Source organism: Arctopsyche grandis, chromosome 1 (assembly GCF_051622035.1).
Source record: "Arctopsyche grandis isolate Sample6627 chromosome 1, ASM5162203v2, whole genome shotgun sequence".
Lineage (NCBI taxonomy): Eukaryota > Metazoa > Arthropoda > Insecta > Trichoptera > Hydropsychidae > Arctopsyche > Arctopsyche grandis.
In genome coordinates this window covers 29090700-29110487 of record NC_135355.1, presented here as the reverse complement: position 1 = coordinate 29110487, position 19788 = coordinate 29090700, and the positions used below count along the sequence as shown (strand labels likewise).

Below are 19788 nucleotides of genomic sequence, written 5' to 3'. Positions count from 1 at the left end.
CATACATACAGTCCATAAATACAGTCCCAAAGGTTCGCTCTTGTTTGTTCATGAACATATTAGTTTGTTCTTACACGAACCATTGGTTTTACTTGAAGTGCTAACATTCAAAAGCTATCTTCAAATAGACTCACCAGGTGTCGCAAAAAACATTTGGGGGTCAAAACCTTTGAGATGTCAAAACGTCAAGTATTTAAAAGGGAAATCATATGGAACTGCATTACAGCGTTGCTATAATTGCCATTTTTCCTAATATTAAAAATATTGCAACCTAGTTTAAGCATATGTACATACGTTTGTCACATAGAAGAAGAAACTAGTTTAAGTATATGTTTGTCACATAGAAGATGGGACAAACGCTTGAGAATACTTAAACTTATGCCTAATAGTTTGTGCATGAACAAACTAGTTCGTTTGTCAATTTGTTATTTTGTGTACTGGGCAGATTGGTTAGTATATGAACAAACTAATATGTTTATGATCGTTCGAAATGTACACTTGGACTGTAACATATAATTTTTCGTTTCCTATATAGGAAAGAGTATTGCTATTATCCATATATCTACACTACTCTTTTCTTTTGGGCATGGTTGTGTATCTCTTGAACTTCGTAGAAACTTCTCATTAATTTGTTTTTGTTCTCCAGCTTTTACGTGGTAATACGTCATGCCGGTCGTTTCTGGAACAGTTGGGACTTTTGGGCTTCTGTTCCAACAGCTATCCAATGAAATCGTTGCTGTTGAGCCTGAATGTGATATTTTCCACCTCAGTGAGCGTACGTAGGTTATCGGAGATTATTTTAACCTATCTGTCTGGTAGCCTACGCTCATCATTATTTTTATAATTGTATGTGATGTATGAGAATAATCTTCTCTCTTCCTTTTGGGCCTCACTGAGGCGTTTTGTATTTGCAGCTGGTTCTTGTTCATACAGAAAATAAAGATGTGTATGTAGATATCCAAGAAAACTCTAATCCAATTTAATTTTTCAATAAATGACGATTTGCTGAAAAAAAAGTCACATCACTGAACTAGTAATGGGCTGATAACAGCTGTATCTCAAATCAGCATCTCATCTGTCTTTTGGGAACGGCATGCATTCTTCGAATTTATCATTTTAGTCATATTTATATGATGTTTGTGTAATGTTATTTTAATGAATATTTATATATCATATATCTATATGTATTATTGTGTAATTTAAAAATTAATATTACATGTGTGTTTAGCTCTATTTTGTCTTATTATTTAATTTCAGTTGCATTGCGCTACACGCCCTGCAGTCCCTCTTCCACTTTAAGCCGTAATGAAGGAAAGTAAACCAAAAGGAAAGGAATATTATTAATCATTGTCATTTACACATGTTTATTTTTTTTTTTGAAAATATCAAAAAAGTCAAAATTATCCTAAAAACATTCAGAAATTTTCGTTGAGGTAAATCGATTGGTTGGATAGGACATTTTTTTCCAATCAATGATTTTTTTTATTTAGCATCTCTTTGATAAGATACAAGTTTTCCACTAGGTCCACTGTGGGACATTCAAAATTCGCATTTTTCGCTCCGGTCTAATGTACATATACATACATATATACATATGTATTTACATATATATTCGAACGCCGTATTTGCTGTGATTCGTTTGTGATAAGCCGTCGGACGATTCACATCTCAGCTTCTTGTAATATTATTATATTATTTGTACTGAAATTATTTATTTGCTTTAAGTGATTTATTTTTTAATCGTTTACACTTTATAGTACTAGGGTTAAAAATTCCGACGAAATGAAGTTTTCCATCGTTCAGATACTGTTCGCTTTCAGCAGCCTTTTCGCATTCATCGAAGCTTCAAGTATGATTGAAAACTTTATATGTAAAATAATCTTTATATATGTATTTTTTTGAATAACGAATATTTGCAACTGTTTATTTTATAGGTTATGTCTATTATCCAGACGTAGATTTATCTTATAAATTTCACAGGATGCCTTCAACTTGGTTCGATGCGAGGCGAATATGTCAAAGAGAAGATGCGACTTTAGCCATGCCTAAAAATTCAAAAGAAGCCGAAACCCTTTTGCAAATTTTACAAAACTATCCTTCTACAGTACTTCAAGGCGTTACACATCCCGATTTTATACTTTTAGATTTCCACGATATGTTCAATGAGGGAGAGTTTCTAACTGAAAACGGTACTGACTTGGTGTTATCTTAAATATCCTTAGCACGGTATATCTATGTGTGTAAACGTGTTTGTAATTAATTACTCAGGTGAAGCTATACAATATGTTTTCCATACATGGTCTGGTGGACAACCAGACAATTCAGGAGATGAAGATTGTGGTTCGTTGCATCGATCTGGAGGTCTGAATGATTTCCCATGTTCGGTACCCGGTGTGTTTGTTTGCCAAAAGGAAAACAAAAAAAAACCGAATAACCACAATTCAGAATGTTTCACCTCGGATCCCGGTACGTAAAACTTGAAAATATTACAATGAAATGTACCTTTAATGATATGTAATAATTTAATTTTAGCTTATACGTATTATAAGAGTTTAAACACGTGTTATAAATTGCACTTGAATGCAAAGACTTGGGCAGATGCTCGCACGATATGTCACGCGGAAGGTGGTCATTTGGCGATCATTAACAGCAGGAAAGAGGAAGAAGTCCTTGTTGAAATGTTCACAAATCCAAAAAATAGGATGCTTCAATTGATTCACAAAGATTATGCTTTGTTGGGTTTCCACGACATTTATCAAGAGAACCATTTTATCACAGTGACAGGTATTTCTTATGACGCAATCGCAACGGTATTGTTACGTTTGCATATTTTTATCTTTTCTTTCGATCGTTTCAGGGGAAGATTTATTAGATACTGGATATGTGAGATGGGGCTCTGGACAACCTGATAACGCTGGAGGAAATGAAAATTGTGGGTCGATGTATATAAACGGTGTTATAAACGATTTCCCTTGTTCCGTACCCGCCGTATTTTTCTGCGAATTAAAGCCCAAGTTGCCTAAACAATTAAGTAATATTATATTGTAATTGTATATCACATCAAATGTAAATTAAATACATGTTATATGTATTTTATAAAAAATAAAATTTTGACCTCCAAACATGACTTACATACATTTGTATAATATAATTTGATTTAAGAAGAGACAGGGGCGTAACGAGGGAAGAGAGCATATGATCTCGTACGCCCAAGGTTATGTGCTCTCTTTGAGTTGCCGTTAGTAATATTCCATACTATGCAAAATAATATATTTGATTTTATTTTGGGATAAATTAAATGAGAAATGATTGGAAAAAGTAGGTGAATAGGTTATTTGGATTAAATGGGAATACAGTAAGTTTGACATATTTATTTAATTCAAAAATTGTGATAAAAAGATAATAGGAAAAGGGGGAGGGCTACCCTAGCAACGGCTCTTAGAATAGACTAATTATGTTTTTTTTATCAACTACATATATTTTATTTATTTAAAACTAATCAAAACAACAGAGACTTAAAAGGTAGCCCCTAATCATCACTGGTTTTAATACAAATATACATAAGTATACATAAAACAAGAATAACAAAGATATTAAAAAAATAAAAAAATAGTAAAAAAATTAAAAGTAAGTAAGTGTATAGTGAAAATTAAAAGCAAGTAATGTATAGTGAAAAACAAATAAATAATAAAGATAATTATATGTTGCTATGTAGGATGTGTTCGACCTAGTCTTCAACTGGCATTGAAGAGATATACAGTAAGTTGAGGAGTCGAACAGCTCAAAGTACAAGCTTCTCCAGGATAGCGGGATTGTGAACCTCTCCTCTTAATAATTTCACGAAATGTTTCCCAAAAAATAAATCTCTTCTTATGTATATGTATACACTTTTTATGCATTAAAATATAATTAATTATTGATTTATATTCGCTAAAATTATAAACTTTGTATCAATACAAATTTTCAAATTGAAAAAGGTGGTTTTAAAGTTAAAGTCGAACTGAAATGAGTCATGCAAAATTTAAAGAATGTTATATGTTTTTATTTTTTAAATCTCAAAAACCTCAGTTTTCTTTCTGCTTGCTGTTAAATTCTATAAAAAGTACATGTTAAGGAACATATTAAGAGAAAAACCAAATTAAATTTACAAATCTTTATTTAAATTCAACGCCTTTTCCGAATTCCAAACGAAAAAAATCCTGGCTACGGCCGTGATTTTATGTAATGAGTAAAACTTTAAATCTTCAGTGAAATAAATGCATGTAATGTTTTTATTTTCATATATAAAATTATTAAAAAACGTTTGTGTATTTTTTTACTTTTAATCCTTTTGTGTGATTGGAAAAATCTGGGTATGGATATAAATTAGAAGCTTATGATAAATTTCAATGAGAATTATTGTTCTACTATTATTAATATTTTATTAATAATAATAATAATTATTATTATTTTAATTTATTAATGTATGTATGTACCTATATGTGGGTACGATGAATTAAATCAAACAACAACAAGTTAAAGCAGAAATTTTTTAACTGTTTTAAGAAACAGTTCCTTGTATTTTAACTGCTATAACTTATATTATATTTTTGAAAATAATAGACGAACAGGATATGAATTTCAGTTTATATACAATGATTACGGGCTGCACATTTGTAATGTACCCATAAATATTATTTATCAGCTCAATTGGGTGAATTATTGTTTTACTAAAAACAGAATTTGCATGAAATTGAAGTAATGGAATAAATAAAAAGTAGCAAATATTTACTTACATATGTGTGTACATTTCGTTGAATATTTAATTTATACGTATTTATGCATTTTATCTGTAAATATTTGTGTATGTACGTATGTATATACATACATATGTCTTATATATATGTACAGACATACATAGTATCGTAATTATTTTCTAAGAACCGGGCAAATTGTTCAAAAACAAATAAAAGTGATAAGTACACGCTGCAAAGCGATATCTACGAGGAAAATAATTTTATATTATTGTTATTATATGCAATGACAGGTTTTATCGAAATTATATATATATACATATGTACATATGTTACAGTCCAAGTGTATATTTTGTTCGTTCATGAACATATTAGTTTAACACACAAATTAATCTGGTCAGTTATAATTTTCACAAAAGAACAATTTGACAAACGAACTAGTTTGTTCATCCATTATTAGGCATAAGTTTAAGTATTCTCAATCGCTTATCCCATATTTTATGTATGTACATAAATATGTATGCTTATCCTGGGTTGCAATATTTTTAATATAAGTGGAATCGGAAATTATAACAACGTTATAATGTGGTCTCCACGAGATTTCCTTTATAAATATTTAACGTTTTGACAGCTAAAAGTCTCATGCGACACCTAGTGAGTCTATTTGAAGATAGTTATTGACTTTTAGCACTTGAACTATAACATATACCTACGTATACATAAAATAAATGTATTTATGTTGATTTTAAAGAAAATCTTAAAACTCTTAAAACTTGTTTAACGATTGAAAAAGTTAACATCACGGTCGCGTGCGTTACCTTGTTCATTCGCCACTTAATCCGTAGAACCTGTATTTTGACAATATCCGGCTCAGAATAAGTACTTAATATTGTCAGTTTTTTAGCAAGAAGTAAAGATGAACACACATGTACATATATATGTACATATGCACATATAGGGAAGTATGCGCATAAAAGTACTTTGCGATGATTATACTATTCAGTAAATTCTAGCACGTCGAATCGCAATGTCTTCGATTACGATTCTGTTTGTATTCATCGCTAGTACATATCTCGTGTCAGCCACGACAGGTTTCGATAAATTTTAATTTATAAAATTGTGTTACATTTTCACGTACTCAAAATTAAGGGCTAATTTCGTGACTCTATTATTGCATATTTTGCAGAAAGCTATGTCCATTACCCGGAAGTAAATGTCTACTATAAATTTCACAAAACACCATTAAAATGGGTGGATGCCACGCTAAAGTGTATCAGTGAAAATGCAACGCTGGCCATGCCTAAAAATAAAGATGAAGCGAATTCTTTAAAAAAAATATTTGATCAGTTTCCGAAATCAACTCTAGCAGGTGTCACTCATCCAGATTATTTCTTATTAGGATTCCATGACTTGTTTTCGGAAGGGGAATTTTTGACTGAAGAAGGTATGTACATATGTATTTCAATATCTATTGTAATTTTAGTTTATTTTTATTATGATTTCATTACGGGACATCCCCAAGGCGACACCGATGGCAAAATTTTATACATAAGTACTATATAGGTATATAAATTTTATAATATCATTAGACATTTTAAATTAAATTCACATAATGGCGAAATGAAATGAGGGTAGGTAGCCAATTTGGTAGGAACCGTTTCAACAATGAAATCAGATGAATTGGCAAACTTTAATAGGAAAGGATTGACCTGGAGTCACATATGTACATATATCCAAGGTCTGGACAATCACACTGGATCAAAGCTCGATATAAATAAATATTATGTAATATATATCATCACTCGTGCTGTTTTTCTATAAAGCCATGCATTTTAATGCGATTTTCACCAATTTCGAAATTGATCAAGGGCAATGCTTAATAATATGAAAAATTATAATACATACATCTTTATTACTTATTTATTTCAGGATACAGTTTACGATATTTCTTCCATACATGGTCTAGTGGACAACCAGACAATTCTAATAACGAAGACTGCGGTTCAATGCATCGCAATGGTTTACTCAATGACTATCCTTGTGGGACTCCAGCCGTCTTCATCTGCCAAAGGGAATCGAATCCATACATATTTGAACTTTCAAACATCAACGTTTTCAATTCCGATCCCGGTAAATACCAAATATCTTGATGTGAATATAATAGTAGTTAAACGTTTTTTTACTAGTCAAATTTATATTGTTATAAAGCTTACGTATTAGAGCCACATTCTCAAAAACGGTTTAAACTTCACTTGAATCCGAGGCCTTGGGATCAGGCCCGCATCATATGTCATTCTGAAGGAGGCCAACTAGCCAATGTTGGCAGCAAACAAGAAGAAATCTTACTCATGAACGAATTTAATAATCCCAAAAATAAGGTGAATCATGTTCGACACAAGGACTATGCTTTAATGGGATTCCATGATTTATTCAAAGAAGGAAAATTTTTTAACGTTCAAGGTATGCTTTACATGCTAGTCACATCCGATTTCGATTATTTCTGATTATTTATATATTTTATAGGATGAAAATTTTGAAATTATTATTTTTTATTTAAATTTGAAAATATATTTACATACATACATATGTATATGTATGTATGTAATACCTATTTTTAATTAGGAAGAGAATTGAAGGACAATGGATATGTGCATTGGGCTTCTGGTCAGCCAGACAATAGTGGAGGAAATGAAAATTGCGGGTCAATTCATTCATCAGGAGGCCTTAATGATTTTTCTTGTTCTGTTCCTGCTGTCTTCTTTTGTGAACTGCCGGCATCTTCTTCAATCGATGCCAGATTTGGTATAGAATAATTAAACGAGCGTTTTACTACATGCATATGTGTACGTACATATAATATATACGACAGATAAGCCACATACTCAAATTGTACGTTTCGATTTTTATAATAAACGCTAAAAATTTAAAATTGTCTTATTTCCAAATTCCGATGTACATAATGAAATAACTAATATATAATAAATTTAATTCAAAATTCAATAATCGATGTATGTACATACATATTTGTATTTGTATTGTTTTTATTATATAATGTATTGCAGTATTTACATAATAGTCTGAATAATCAGTTTCAAATAAATTGTGTTTATGGTTTTTAATTTAAAACTATATGAAATTGTTCAATTTTTACGGTTAAAAGATAAGTAACCTCCACCTTTTAACCTTGTAATTTAATCTTATAAACAAATACTGGACTACAAATTTCGACCTTTTGAACAATATCGTCACTGCTATATTCAATTTAATAAGAAATTCGCAAATTTTGAGAAAATAATCAATGTATCGATTATCAAAAGAATAAAAGAAATAACCTAAATATAGCGGGATATGTTATATCTTCATGTTATATAAATATAAGTAGGGTGACCATATTTCCCGGGACGCAAAAAAATGCCCCCCCCCCATGTAAAAAAATGTGTTGCACGTGCAAAAATTTTATAATTTTTCCCTCAAATTACCATCGACATTGTCAAGGAACTGTAATTTTTTTAAGAATGTACATACAATTCTTGTGTACAAGGAAAATAGAAACAAGATAAAAAATTCTTTTATCTAATATTTGTTGTTCATTCGCGGCCGGCTGATATTTTTTTCTAAAATATTTAAAATAATTACAAAATTTCCAAAAACATATTCTTGGTTTCTTTTCATTGTAACACTTATGTGCAACTAAAATTTGAAATGAAATGAATGTGAAATTTTTTTTCAGAAATATGTGAAATAAATCATGTATCAAAATATTTAAATGTTACTTTAAAATTAATAGATATATTGATGTAAAATCTATATTTATATTATAATATGTATTCTGGGAAGCTAACTGATTTGGAAAAACAAGAAAAAATTTGGAAATAAAAACTGTATTGAATAATCCACCAGTGGACAGACGAAACAACGGGACGAACGCAATGCACGTAAAAAACGGGAATGTCCCGGCCAAAACGGGACGTATTGTCACCCTAGGTATAAGGTACATAAAATACCTTCTATCGACATAACTAGTCACCGGAGCCTGAGGGGGCCGTGTATTGTTCAAAGGTTGTAAATGCATTGTTAAAGGTTTGCCGAACAATGGATAGCACTGTGACTATCCTACCTCTAGACATAACGATTAAGATAGTAATAATATGTACATACATATTATTGTATTTATATTTTTTTATTATATCCGACATGTATATAAAAGATTTGTTCATTGTGTATATTATTCAGTAAATTCTGACGCGTCGAATCGCAATGTTTAAGATCACGGTTTTGTTTTTGTTAATCGCTGGTACAACTCTCGTTCAAGCTACGGAAGGTTTGATAAAGTTTACAATTTCATTTACAATACATAAATATTAAATGAAAATAAATGTTTTCATATCGTCCATTACGCTACGGAAGACTTAGTTTTGTGACGTACCATTATTTTGCAGACAACTATGTTTATTATCCAGAAGTAAATATTCACTATAAATTTCACAAAAAACCATTACAATGGTCAGATGCCATTCTAGAGTGCTATCGTGAAAATGCAACATTGGCCATGCCAAAAAATGAAGTTGAAGCGAATGTACTAAAAAATATATTTGAACAGTATCCGAAATCAACACTTACAGGAGACCCAAATGCAGATTATCTCCATTTGGGTTTCCATGACGTATTCTCAGAAGGGGAATATCTGACAGTTCAAGGTATTATTAATGTGCCAAAAAAAATGATAACATCCGACTACATCGGAAATTCACTTAAATTTTCATTTCAGGGCACAGCATACAATATTTCTACCATACATGGTCTGCTGGACAACCAGACAATGCTAATAATGAAGATTGTGGTATGATGTTCCGTAGTGGTTTAATCAATGACTATTCATGTGGACAACTAGTAGTTTTTATTTGTCAAAGAGAAGCTAATCCGTATGAAATGGAACTTTCAAATATTATTAATTCTGATATTGGTATAAAATCTTGCAATAGAAGTATATGTAGGTATGTATATCAAAATATTTTGTAATTTTTTTGTTTTTTAATCTTTATATAGCTTATAAATTGGAACCATACTCTCGAAAGCGGTTCAAACTTCATTTGAATCCAAAGCCTTGGGATCAGGCCCGCACCATATGTCATGCAGAAGGTGGTCAACTTGCCAATATTGGTAGTAAACAAGAAGAAGATTTTCTTGTGAATCAAATTCATAGCCCCAAAAATAAGGTGAATCATGTTTATAGTAAAGATTTTATTTTCATGGGATTCCACGATTTATTCCAAGAGGGCAAATTTTTCAATGTGCAAGGTATATATTATTTATTCTGTATGCATATATGTATATATATATTTGTATGTACATATGTATTTATTTTATTGGTTGATTTTTTTATCAGGAAAAGAATTGGAAGATAATGGATATGTGAGATGGGCTTCTGGACAACCAGATAATTTTGCGAAAAATGAAAATTGTGGGACTATGCTCGTTTCGGGAGGCCTCAATGATTATCCTTGTTCTATTGCTCTTTTATTTTTTTGTGAACTATCGGCGAACTCTTCAATTGATGCTAGATTTAGAATAATTGACTTGTATTCCAATGTTTTAATAAATTACGGTACTTAAAATTTGTTTTAATTGGATATATTGATGGCCATTGAAAAAAAGTCACATTCATAAGAATTGCGAGGAGCAGGTTAATATTACATGTAGGTTTAATCCAAATTTAATATGTAGCATATCGTTACACTAAAATTACGCCTTGAATTTTCAAAATTATATTTTGAGAATGAAAATAGTGTGTATGGTATTTTATTTATCATACATATAAATATAGTACAGTGTGTAAATAAATATAGTTGATTCTTGCAATTTTTCCCTCTCATTTATTTTGATAAAAAAAGTATTCGTTATCAGTGTTAATTCGCAGAAAACCAAATTAAGTACATATGTACATATGTAGATAGTAATTAATATCAGTGAAATGCTAATAACGCTCGTTTTTTATGATTTTTTTTTCGACAGATAACATAAGAAATGTCAGTTAAGAAATATACAATGATAAATATACATATGTACGTGCACATACATACACTTACATATGTATATGTAATTCCCCGCATACTAAATGCTGAATTTGTGGGCGGGGAATACCTACACACAAAAAAGTTAAATATGTACATCAATTACATATGTAACATTATATTATAAGAAAATATTTCGTGAACTTGGTTAAAAATTTAGAAAAACTTTTTTGTATTCTAGCTAATCTGAGAAATATATACAAAATTCGAAAATGCAAATTTAAGTTATTTGAAGTTTTGATATATGTATATATATATTTTTTTAATTTATACCAGGAAGGCCTAACAGGAAACCCCGATGCGCCCTCCTGGACAGAAACATTGTACATTTTATACAAGTATTATTAGTTTAATACAAAGTAAATACCTATACATATCAATTAATATCCACAGAGACATCTATGGGTAAATTTGTAAATTTGCAGTATTTCTAAACAATTCAACGAAATTCAGTAAATACATATCAATTAACATCCACAGGTACATTTTATGGTCAAATTTGTAAATTTACAGCACTTTATACAATTCAGGAAATTCAACATTTACGAGAAAATAGGTAAGGTTGCCAATTTGTTGGAACCGTTTCAATGAAAATCAGATAAATTGGCAAACTCTAATAGGAAACGATCGTTCTGGAGTCACAAATCCAAGGTCTGGTCAGCAGCATCGGGGCAGAGATTCTAACCATAGACCATTTTGTTTAAAGCATTATACGCTAGCCATTAGTCTATTATGCTGGTTAAATTTTATTTGAGCCATGACAGGAATGACCCCAAGGCGACACATATGGTTAGATTATTTTTTGTACATAAGTAATAACAATTTTTCAAACATAACAATAAAATGAATACCATATAATTAAATTGATACATATATGGACAATCTACCAATATTTAATTAGATCCAACAAATTCCAGTTGCTAATAACTCGAATTTGCGAGAAACTGAGGGGGAGGATACCGATTTATTGGATCTGTCACAACAATTTCAGTAAAAAATCGGAAAATTCTAGTAAGAGACCGTCTAATAAAAACAATATTTATTTATTTACAAAACATAAAAAAGTAAACAATACATAATACATCTACATATAAACTGGAAAAAATGTAATTATAAAAGTAAACTTATTTAAAGTAGCTTCTTAAGAATTCTAAAATATTTAAATGAGAATCCGAAAGCCTATTTCTAGATTTGGTACGAAAATTTTCAGCAATGATCGAAGTTGGTTTTATTGTTAAAAGGGACGAATTTTTTTTTTTAATTATCGGTATATTAAATACTAGCCTCTTCTTACTTCACTAACGATTTTTTATTTTTTTAAGTCAAGGTTATTTTTATTTACGTTATTTTGTATATGTGTCTTTGATAACTCCTTATTTAATTCTTTATTCATCGTCAAACACACAATTGTTTCATCTTCATCCGAATCTAAAAGAGTTTCTTCCATTGTGGAATCGTCAATATAAGAAGGATATACTCGCTTCATAATAGTTTACCGTAGGATATACATATGTACATTCGCTTTTATTACAACATTGAAATAATTTTTTGTTCGGTATAAAATTATAATTATTTAAAATTTGTGTTAAAAATCAGTTTCAGGCTTCTTTCTTCGATTTTAATTTTCAATTATCGGAATAATTCATCGGTAAGTTCAAGTCCTTCTTTATTTCCCTTCCAAGATTTATTATTTCCCTTCATGCAGTCGTGAAAATGTTGTATATTTTCAAGATATTTTTAAATCCAATTCCCGGGATTTGAGATAAAATTTCCCGGGACACGGGACAACAAAAATTCCGTGAATTCCCGGGAATGTTTGTCCTGGGTCGACCCTGGTCAGAAACCCTAGTACGTACACACACGAAAGTTGGATTGCGAACGTTATTTACCATTTTAAAGCAGAAACAAATACATATGTACATACTTAATTGTTCAGTGATTAGGATATAATTATCACACAAACGTAAGAATTTTTCTCGAATTTTTGAAGTACATATTATTATTATTTTATACGTTCTTTCTCATTATTATTTATTATTTGACCGTAGTAAGCCCCGCCATGTCAAAAAAAGCGCCAGTGGAAAGACAATTATGTTGGTTACGGATTCACTTGTACAACAGAAAAATATAGTACACAACGACCTCAATACATTTTATGTTCCAAGATGTTTTCAAACTCCAATCTTAAACCATCAAGTTGTTAGAACATTTCAACAATGTGCATGGTGGCGAAGGTGCATGTCATAGTCTGAACATCTTGAAGTCAAAGAAGGCTCAATTCGATGCCAGTGGTACAATCACAAAATTATGGGGCGCAAAAATTTAAAAGCCCTTGTTAAAAGTATCCTATCAAGTGTAGTTCTTTTTAAAAAAAACTTGCAATAAATGTATTTTTCTAAATTAAAGATTCCAAAACTCCCTTTCAAGCGGGTGCGGGAACATACATAATTTCAGATTCAAATGGGTGCGGCTCACTGAAAAGGTTAAGAACCACTGATATAGAGTAACATACATACATATAACAATATAAGGGCCGGGCCGCACCGCTCAACTCGCGAACAACTTGGTAGACGCGACGTGTCGTTCTGAAGTTGTAAAATGACCGATCCCATACACATTGTATGGGGTCACATTTCATCGGGCCGCACCCTGCAACATGTCGGTCTCTCGGGTAATAAAGCCCGACGACGGTTGATATCAGTTGAAGCCGTTGGGGTCTGGTCGCATGGATTTTATGACCTGAACGACCGACATGCCGGACCCATCAACAAAACTCCATACAAAAAAAACACGTCAACAACCGCACGAGCAATCTACGACATGCCTCTATTGTATGTATGCTCAATCTATGAGATAATTTCTCAATTAATTGCTCAATATATGAGATAATTGAACTAAAATTTGATTCAGATATCATTTATTGCACGTAATAAGTTTGTTAAATCTATTCGAGTACAATAAACATTAATTTGAAATAACAACAATATAACAATGGAATTTGCTGGAGATCGTGGAAGAAGAGTCGAAATACAATTAGTTAGAGAAAATTAAAAAAAAATGTGGTCTACAAATTATGTGGATAATGTAAATAACAGTGTCCTTGTGTATTTAACAATATACCGTGGTTTTGGAGGACTTTCGACACGTGCTGCTGCAATAAATCTTCTGAACAGTGATTTCTAAATAGGTTCTGTAACTGTATCATCTTTACTCATTGTATCATATTGGAATCATATTGAATATATATTATTTTAAATGAACAGGATGTGCCTGTGTCGTTTAAAATTAATATTTGAAATAATAGAGATGTTAAACACCCTAATATATTACAATAGATAATACTGAACGGTAAGTAAGACTTTTTCGACTTGCTCACGACGACAATAAAGCATGAGTCCAACTTCTTCTACGTCCATCTTGAAAATGAGCGGAATCTTGGTCGCTTTTGCTCTCTATATTGAGTCTACAAATTATGTGTATAATATAAATAATAGTATCCTTGTGTATTTAGCAATAGACAATAGCTCTAATACATATATGTATATTATTTTAAATGGACAGGGTGTGTGGCTGTGTCGTGTAAAATTAACAAATGAAATAATAGAGATGTTGAAAATCCTAATAAATTACAATAGATGCGTTAAATGCGTATTGTACGTATTACGGTTATTGTACGTCTGTATTATATTTTAGTCTCTATAGTGAAAAAACTAGTAGCACGTGCGGCCGTCTCAGGTCGCCCCCGAGTTGAAAGGAAGGCCCTAGCAGACTTTCCAGCAACAAAACTCGTCAACAAAGTTGTTCGCGAGTTGAGCGGTGCGGCCCGGCCCTAAGGAAAATCCGTTCAAAATTTTAAAAATACGTATTAAGGTCTATTAATTTAAGAACAGCACGTATCGACAACTCCACGTAACCAGCAAATATGTACGTACAGTTGCCATACCGCCCGTATTTATTTTTATTTAGTAAATTCTTACTTACTTTAGTAAATTCGTACTTAGTATTATGTATTTAGTAAATTCTATATGGAGGCATATGAATGCGTGATTGCGCATGCGCCAATGGAATATATGAGTTGTGTCCATATATGTACATACATATATGTAACCAACAAGTACTTTCCGTACTTGTTGGTTACATGCAGTTGCCGATCTGTGATGTGCTAATATGAATATACCTTTATACGTGTTCATTATCCCCATTCTTAGCCCAGATAATCGATTGTATACTGTATGCTTAGAATATTTTCCAGAAAAACTGGTTATTAATTACAATAATTTAGTTCCGGTAAGTGTTCGTAATCATCATCACATTGCTGTGTCCATCAATCCTCCAGTTGAACAAATTTGAAAATATCAATGTCAAATATTGATTTACCTTTTTTAAAACCTATTTATTGTGATGTAATTTTTTATCATAAAGGATAAGTAATTTATTTGGTTATATATTTTTAAAAAATTACAAAAATATGAAATATATTTTTTTAAAAACAGTTAATAATTAATAATATTACTAGCTCCTTTCAAATTTAAATTAATAATCGTCATTCCTGCTATTTTACGTTTTTTTTTTTTGAGAGGGTGAGATAGTAATTTTTAATATCTATATTTTAAAAGAGCGTCCATAACTACCTTCTTATCCTCAAAATATAGGACTAAAAAAAAATTAAAAACTCTGGAATTACACTCATTAATATGTATGTATGTAGGTATATCCAATCGGTATTAGCTCACTATTCCATAGTGTATTAGCAGTTTGTCATACTGCAGCGTGTTCAATTGGTTACTCAATTACGGTAAAACAAATCAATTTCAAATCTTAAATACTTTCATAATTTATAAAATAGCATTAAAAAATATAAATATTAATAACATATATTATATATTATAGAATTAACAGCCAGCAGCATGGCTCGGTGGTTGGGCTTTTGCCTAGAACCGAGAGGTCGGTATTTTAAACAATTTCACATCTTGAATTGATCATCCGAGTCAAGAATACACAATTATAGGGGAAACGCTTCAAAACCTTGACGAGGATATTTATCCTAAAATTAATTTATTTACATTACATAGTATTTACATTTCCAGTTAGCGTAGCTTCAGCCTAAAGAAGCTTTTCAACTTTGAAAAGACTTAAAAACTTATTTGAGAAACAGTCACAAGATCGTTTAACGAGATTAATATTATTAAAATTCATAGAAATATTGATGTTTATGTATAAAATGTCATCAATAAATTTGCACAAAGTATAAAAATAAATTGATTTTTTAATAGAGTAGTAATGAAATAAATTTAATGTTTTATTCATTTTTTTGTTCTTATGGAAAATAATTTTAGTTTCATGTATGCACATAATACCCTTTAAATGTTCAATAATTTATTATTGTAAATATAAAGGATTCATTTATGACATTTTCTACATTAACATCAATATTAACTGGTAATACTATACATATTATAATAATAAGTGAATTGTCGGATTATCCTCGTCAAGGGTTTAGAAGCTTTTCATTTATAATCTTGTATTCTTCAATCGGAAATCTTAATTCGTATGTAAGTATATGTAATATGTAACTATATGTAATATAATGAAAACGAGAACAGCCATATTTGCTAGTTTATATACAACTAGTGGTTTTACCCGGCTTCGCTCGGTATTTTTAATATATATTGCTGTCGGTTCCCTCATTACTGAGGATCGTGACTATGATGTGCGGTCAACCAGCTGCCTCCATTCAGTTCTAAATTCGGCCAGGCGAAGACTTGCTACCGTGGAAGCGCCCGTCGCTGCAGATACTTGGTCAGTCCAGCGTGCGGGGGATCTGCCTCTGGCTCTTCTGCCTTCGACGCTACCAACCACAACCAACCGCTCCAGGCTCTCCTCACCTCTTCGTGCAATGTGGCCGAAGAACTGCAATATACGTTTCAGGCATATTGTTGACAGTCTATCCTTGATTTTCAATTCTTCAAGAATAGACACATTCGTGCGTTTGTCGGTCCAAGGTACGCGCAGTAGCCGTCTCCAGGACCACATCTCGAAGGCATCGATTCTCCGTCTATCCGCCGCCTTCATGGTCCACGTCTCGACACCATAAAGGCAGACAGAAAAAACGAGACTCTTCACGAGACGGATTTTGACAGCAGTTGTAATGGCTCTATTCTTCCAAATCTTCGTTAGTTGTGACATTGCCGATTTTGCTAATGTAATCCGGCGCCGTATTTCCAATTCGCTGCCGCCGTTGTTAGATATGAGTGACCCCAGATAGACAAAATTATCAACCACATCTATACCGTTTAAAGCTGAGTTGTTGTTTTGCAGCTGTTGGTGACGGTCAATTATCATAATTTTTGTTTTGGGACGGTTTATCTGGAGGCCAAGCACATTACTCTCTGTCTCAACACGACGGATCAGTTCGGCCATTTCTTCATGATTATTAGCTATGAGCGTTGTGTCATCCGCATACCGAAGATTGGATAGTTTTTTTCCACCAATGGACACTCCACCCTTCCAACCATCCAGTGCTCTACGCATTATATACTCTCCATATATATTAAATAGTTTATATATTAAATTATTTTTATATCCATATATATTAAATATATTAAATAATATATATTAAATAATTTTTAATATAAACCGCCTAAATATGACTAATCTAATAGTAAGCATTTCATTAAATGTAATTGAATAGTTTTATTTTACATAAATGTATTGGAATACTCATTTATTTATTTTTTTAATAAATTGACTCTCACGATCAAACAAACATATATACTCTTTCGAAATTATATGTTTCGTTTTTTTTTTTACGAAATTAGGGTTTCGCCCCCTAGGAGGCTTCGTCCCCTAGGGCTTCACCCTCGGGGGCTTCGCTTCCTGCGGCTGCGCCCCCGAAGGCTGTGCCCCCGGGGACTTCGAATCCTTTGAATCGAAAAAAAAAGTCGAATGTGTTGTTCCCAACCAATCAACAACCAACCAACCAACCAACCAACCAATGTTACATACATATATGCAAAGTCTCTTTCGAAATTATATATTAGAGATAATATGTTTATTATAATATCTAAATTTATTCCTATAAAATTCTTTTATTTAGTGAACAATATGTTCAAGTGAATCGAAACATTTTTTTTAATATAATTTTATAATCGTTGTATTTTTATTGTTGATTGCATCGTGAATAAATATAATGATTATTATGAGTATTTGCTGTGTGTGTGTGTGTGTGTGTTTTTTTTTAATTAGAAATCGCCCTCCCCTAGAAAAATCGCTGGATCCGCGCTTGATAAGTGGGCACATGATCAACCATACAATCCAGAGCATTGTGGTAGTATGCTCAGAAACGGACTGTTGAGCAATGTTCATTGTTCAATGTTAGTAATAAACGAAACACGTGTTTCGTAAATAATTTGCGTCACACGGAATTACATTCTTCTATTCGAAAAATAAATAAAATAAAACTAAACACAATTTTTTACATTTTAAAATAATTAGTATCTTAATTAATGATCATTTATTAATAAATAATTGATAATATTTTTCGAAGAAAATTTATTACTTTATTTTCGTGTTTAGTGCCAACCCTTGACCACCTCTCGAATATCTCACAAACTAACGAAAAATATTGACTTTTTTTAATGTCATTAGTATCACAGGATATTTTTAGATATTATTGTGAAGAAACCAAAATTAATTTTGGTTTCTTCACCCATAGCATGAAATACGAAGGAGCGCGCACCCGTGCGCTCGTGGCGCTTAAAGTGGTTAAACAATATGCTTTTTTTCAAGGAATTATATTTATAAACTACTAGCTGTATTACCCGGCTTCGCTCAGTATTTATAATATAAACCGCTTAAACATGACTAAGCTAATAGTAAACATTTAATTAAAATAAAAAAAAAAATTAAAAAAAATTTTAAAAATTTAAAAAAAAATAAATAAATAAAAAAAAATCAAAAAAAAAAAAATCAAAATTTTTTTCTTGCCTTCTAGGGCTTCGTCCTCGGCGCCCCACTGAGCCTTTGCCTTCTAGGGCTTCGCCCCTCCACGCCCCCATGAGCAATTGCCGTTTAGGGCTTCGCCCCCATGATCAGTTGCCTTTTAGGGCTTCGCCCCTCCGCGCCCCCATGATTAAATGCCGTTTTGGGCTTCGCCCCCCTTAGTTATTGCCTTTTAGGGCTTCGCCCCCCGCGCCCCCAAGATTAATTGCCGTTTAGGGCTTCGCCCCCCTTAGTTAATGCCTTTTAGGGCTTCGCCCCTCCGCGCCCCCATGATTAAATGCCGTCTAAGGCTTCGCCCCCATTATCAGGTGCCTTTTAGGGCTTCGCCCCTCCGCGCCCCCATAATTAACTGCCGTTTAGGGCTTCGCCCCCCTTAGCTAATGCCTTTTGGGGCTTCGCCCCTTCGCGCCCCCATGATTAAAAGCCGTCTAGGGCTTCGCCCCCCTTAGTTAATGCCTTTTAGGGCTTCGCCCCTCCGCGCCCCCATGACTGAATGCCGTCTAGGGCTTCGCCCCTCCGCGCCCCCATGATTAATTGCCGTTTAGGGCTTTGCCCCCCTTAGTTAATGCCTTTTAGGGCTTCGCCCCTCCGCGCCCCCATGACTGAATGCCGTCTAGGGCTTCGCCCCTCCGCGCCCCCATGATTAATTGCCGTTTAGGGCTTTGCCCCCCTTAGTTAATGACGACGACGACCAAGGATACTTACATACAAAGTCTCTTTTCAAATTATAGATTAGATTAATTACTTATACATATTTTACCATAGATGCCATGACAGATTGTCCCAAGGTGACACCTATGGTCAAATATTATAAATATTTAGGAACTTAAACAATTTCAAACATATTACAATATCGACATCAATGTTTGTGTGGTCAAACATATTCTACAAATGTATGTACGTAAGCAATTTTTATTATTATTCTAATACATACAAATATGTATTTACATATATACTATGAAGGCCTAACAGGTAAACTCAAT

The 19788-nt window shown here is 32.2% G+C and overlaps 2 protein-coding genes across 2 annotated transcripts; both read left to right on the top strand.

Moving 5' to 3' along the window:
- Positions 1-1614: 1614 nt before the first annotated feature.
- On the top strand, positions 1615-8488 carry LOC143917500 (macrophage mannose receptor 1-like). The gene is made up of 10 exons (XM_077439082.1): positions 1615-1678; positions 1758-1849; positions 1935-2189; positions 2269-2466; positions 2533-2784; positions 2858-3031; positions 5920-6177; positions 6663-6863; positions 6942-7193; positions 7356-8488. Exons 2-10 carry the CDS (start codon positions 1783-1785, stop codon positions 7544-7546), a joined length of 1848 nt encoding a protein of 615 aa, XP_077295208.1. The 5' UTR covers positions 1615-1678; positions 1758-1782; the 3' UTR covers positions 7547-8488.
- A 266-nt stretch (positions 8489-8754) lies between these two features.
- Positions 8755-11042, top strand: LOC143909855 (C-type mannose receptor 2-like). Its single transcript, XM_077428095.1, has 5 exons — positions 8755-9054; positions 9173-9430; positions 9502-9696; positions 9780-10031; positions 10120-11042. The coding sequence occupies exons 1-5, from the start codon at positions 8991-8993 to the stop codon at positions 10344-10346; spliced, it is 996 nt and encodes a 331-aa protein (XP_077284221.1). The 5' UTR covers positions 8755-8990; the 3' UTR covers positions 10347-11042.
- The last annotated feature ends 8746 nt before the right edge of the window (positions 11043-19788 follow it).

Bases quoted from the DNA above. Each gene is read 5' to 3' on its own strand.
- LOC143909855 (XM_077428095.1), top strand. From the start codon at position 8,991: ATGTTTAAGATCACGGTTTTGTTTTTGTTAATCGCTGGTACAACTCTC. The intron at 9,697-9,779 runs GTATAAAATCTT...ATCTTTATATAG, and splicing joins TATTATTAATTCTGATATTG to CTTATAAATTGGAACCATAC. The intron at 10,032-10,119 runs GTATATATTATT...TTTTTTTATCAG, and splicing joins CAAATTTTTCAATGTGCAAG to GAAAAGAATTGGAAGATAAT.
- LOC143917500 (XM_077439082.1), top strand. From the start codon at position 1,783: ATGAAGTTTTCCATCGTTCAGATACTGTTCGCTTTCAGCAGCCTTTTC. The intron at 2,190-2,268 runs GTACTGACTTGG...TTAATTACTCAG, and splicing joins AGAGTTTCTAACTGAAAACG to GTGAAGCTATACAATATGTT. The intron at 2,785-2,857 runs GTATTTCTTATG...CGATCGTTTCAG, and splicing joins CCATTTTATCACAGTGACAG to GGGAAGATTTATTAGATACT.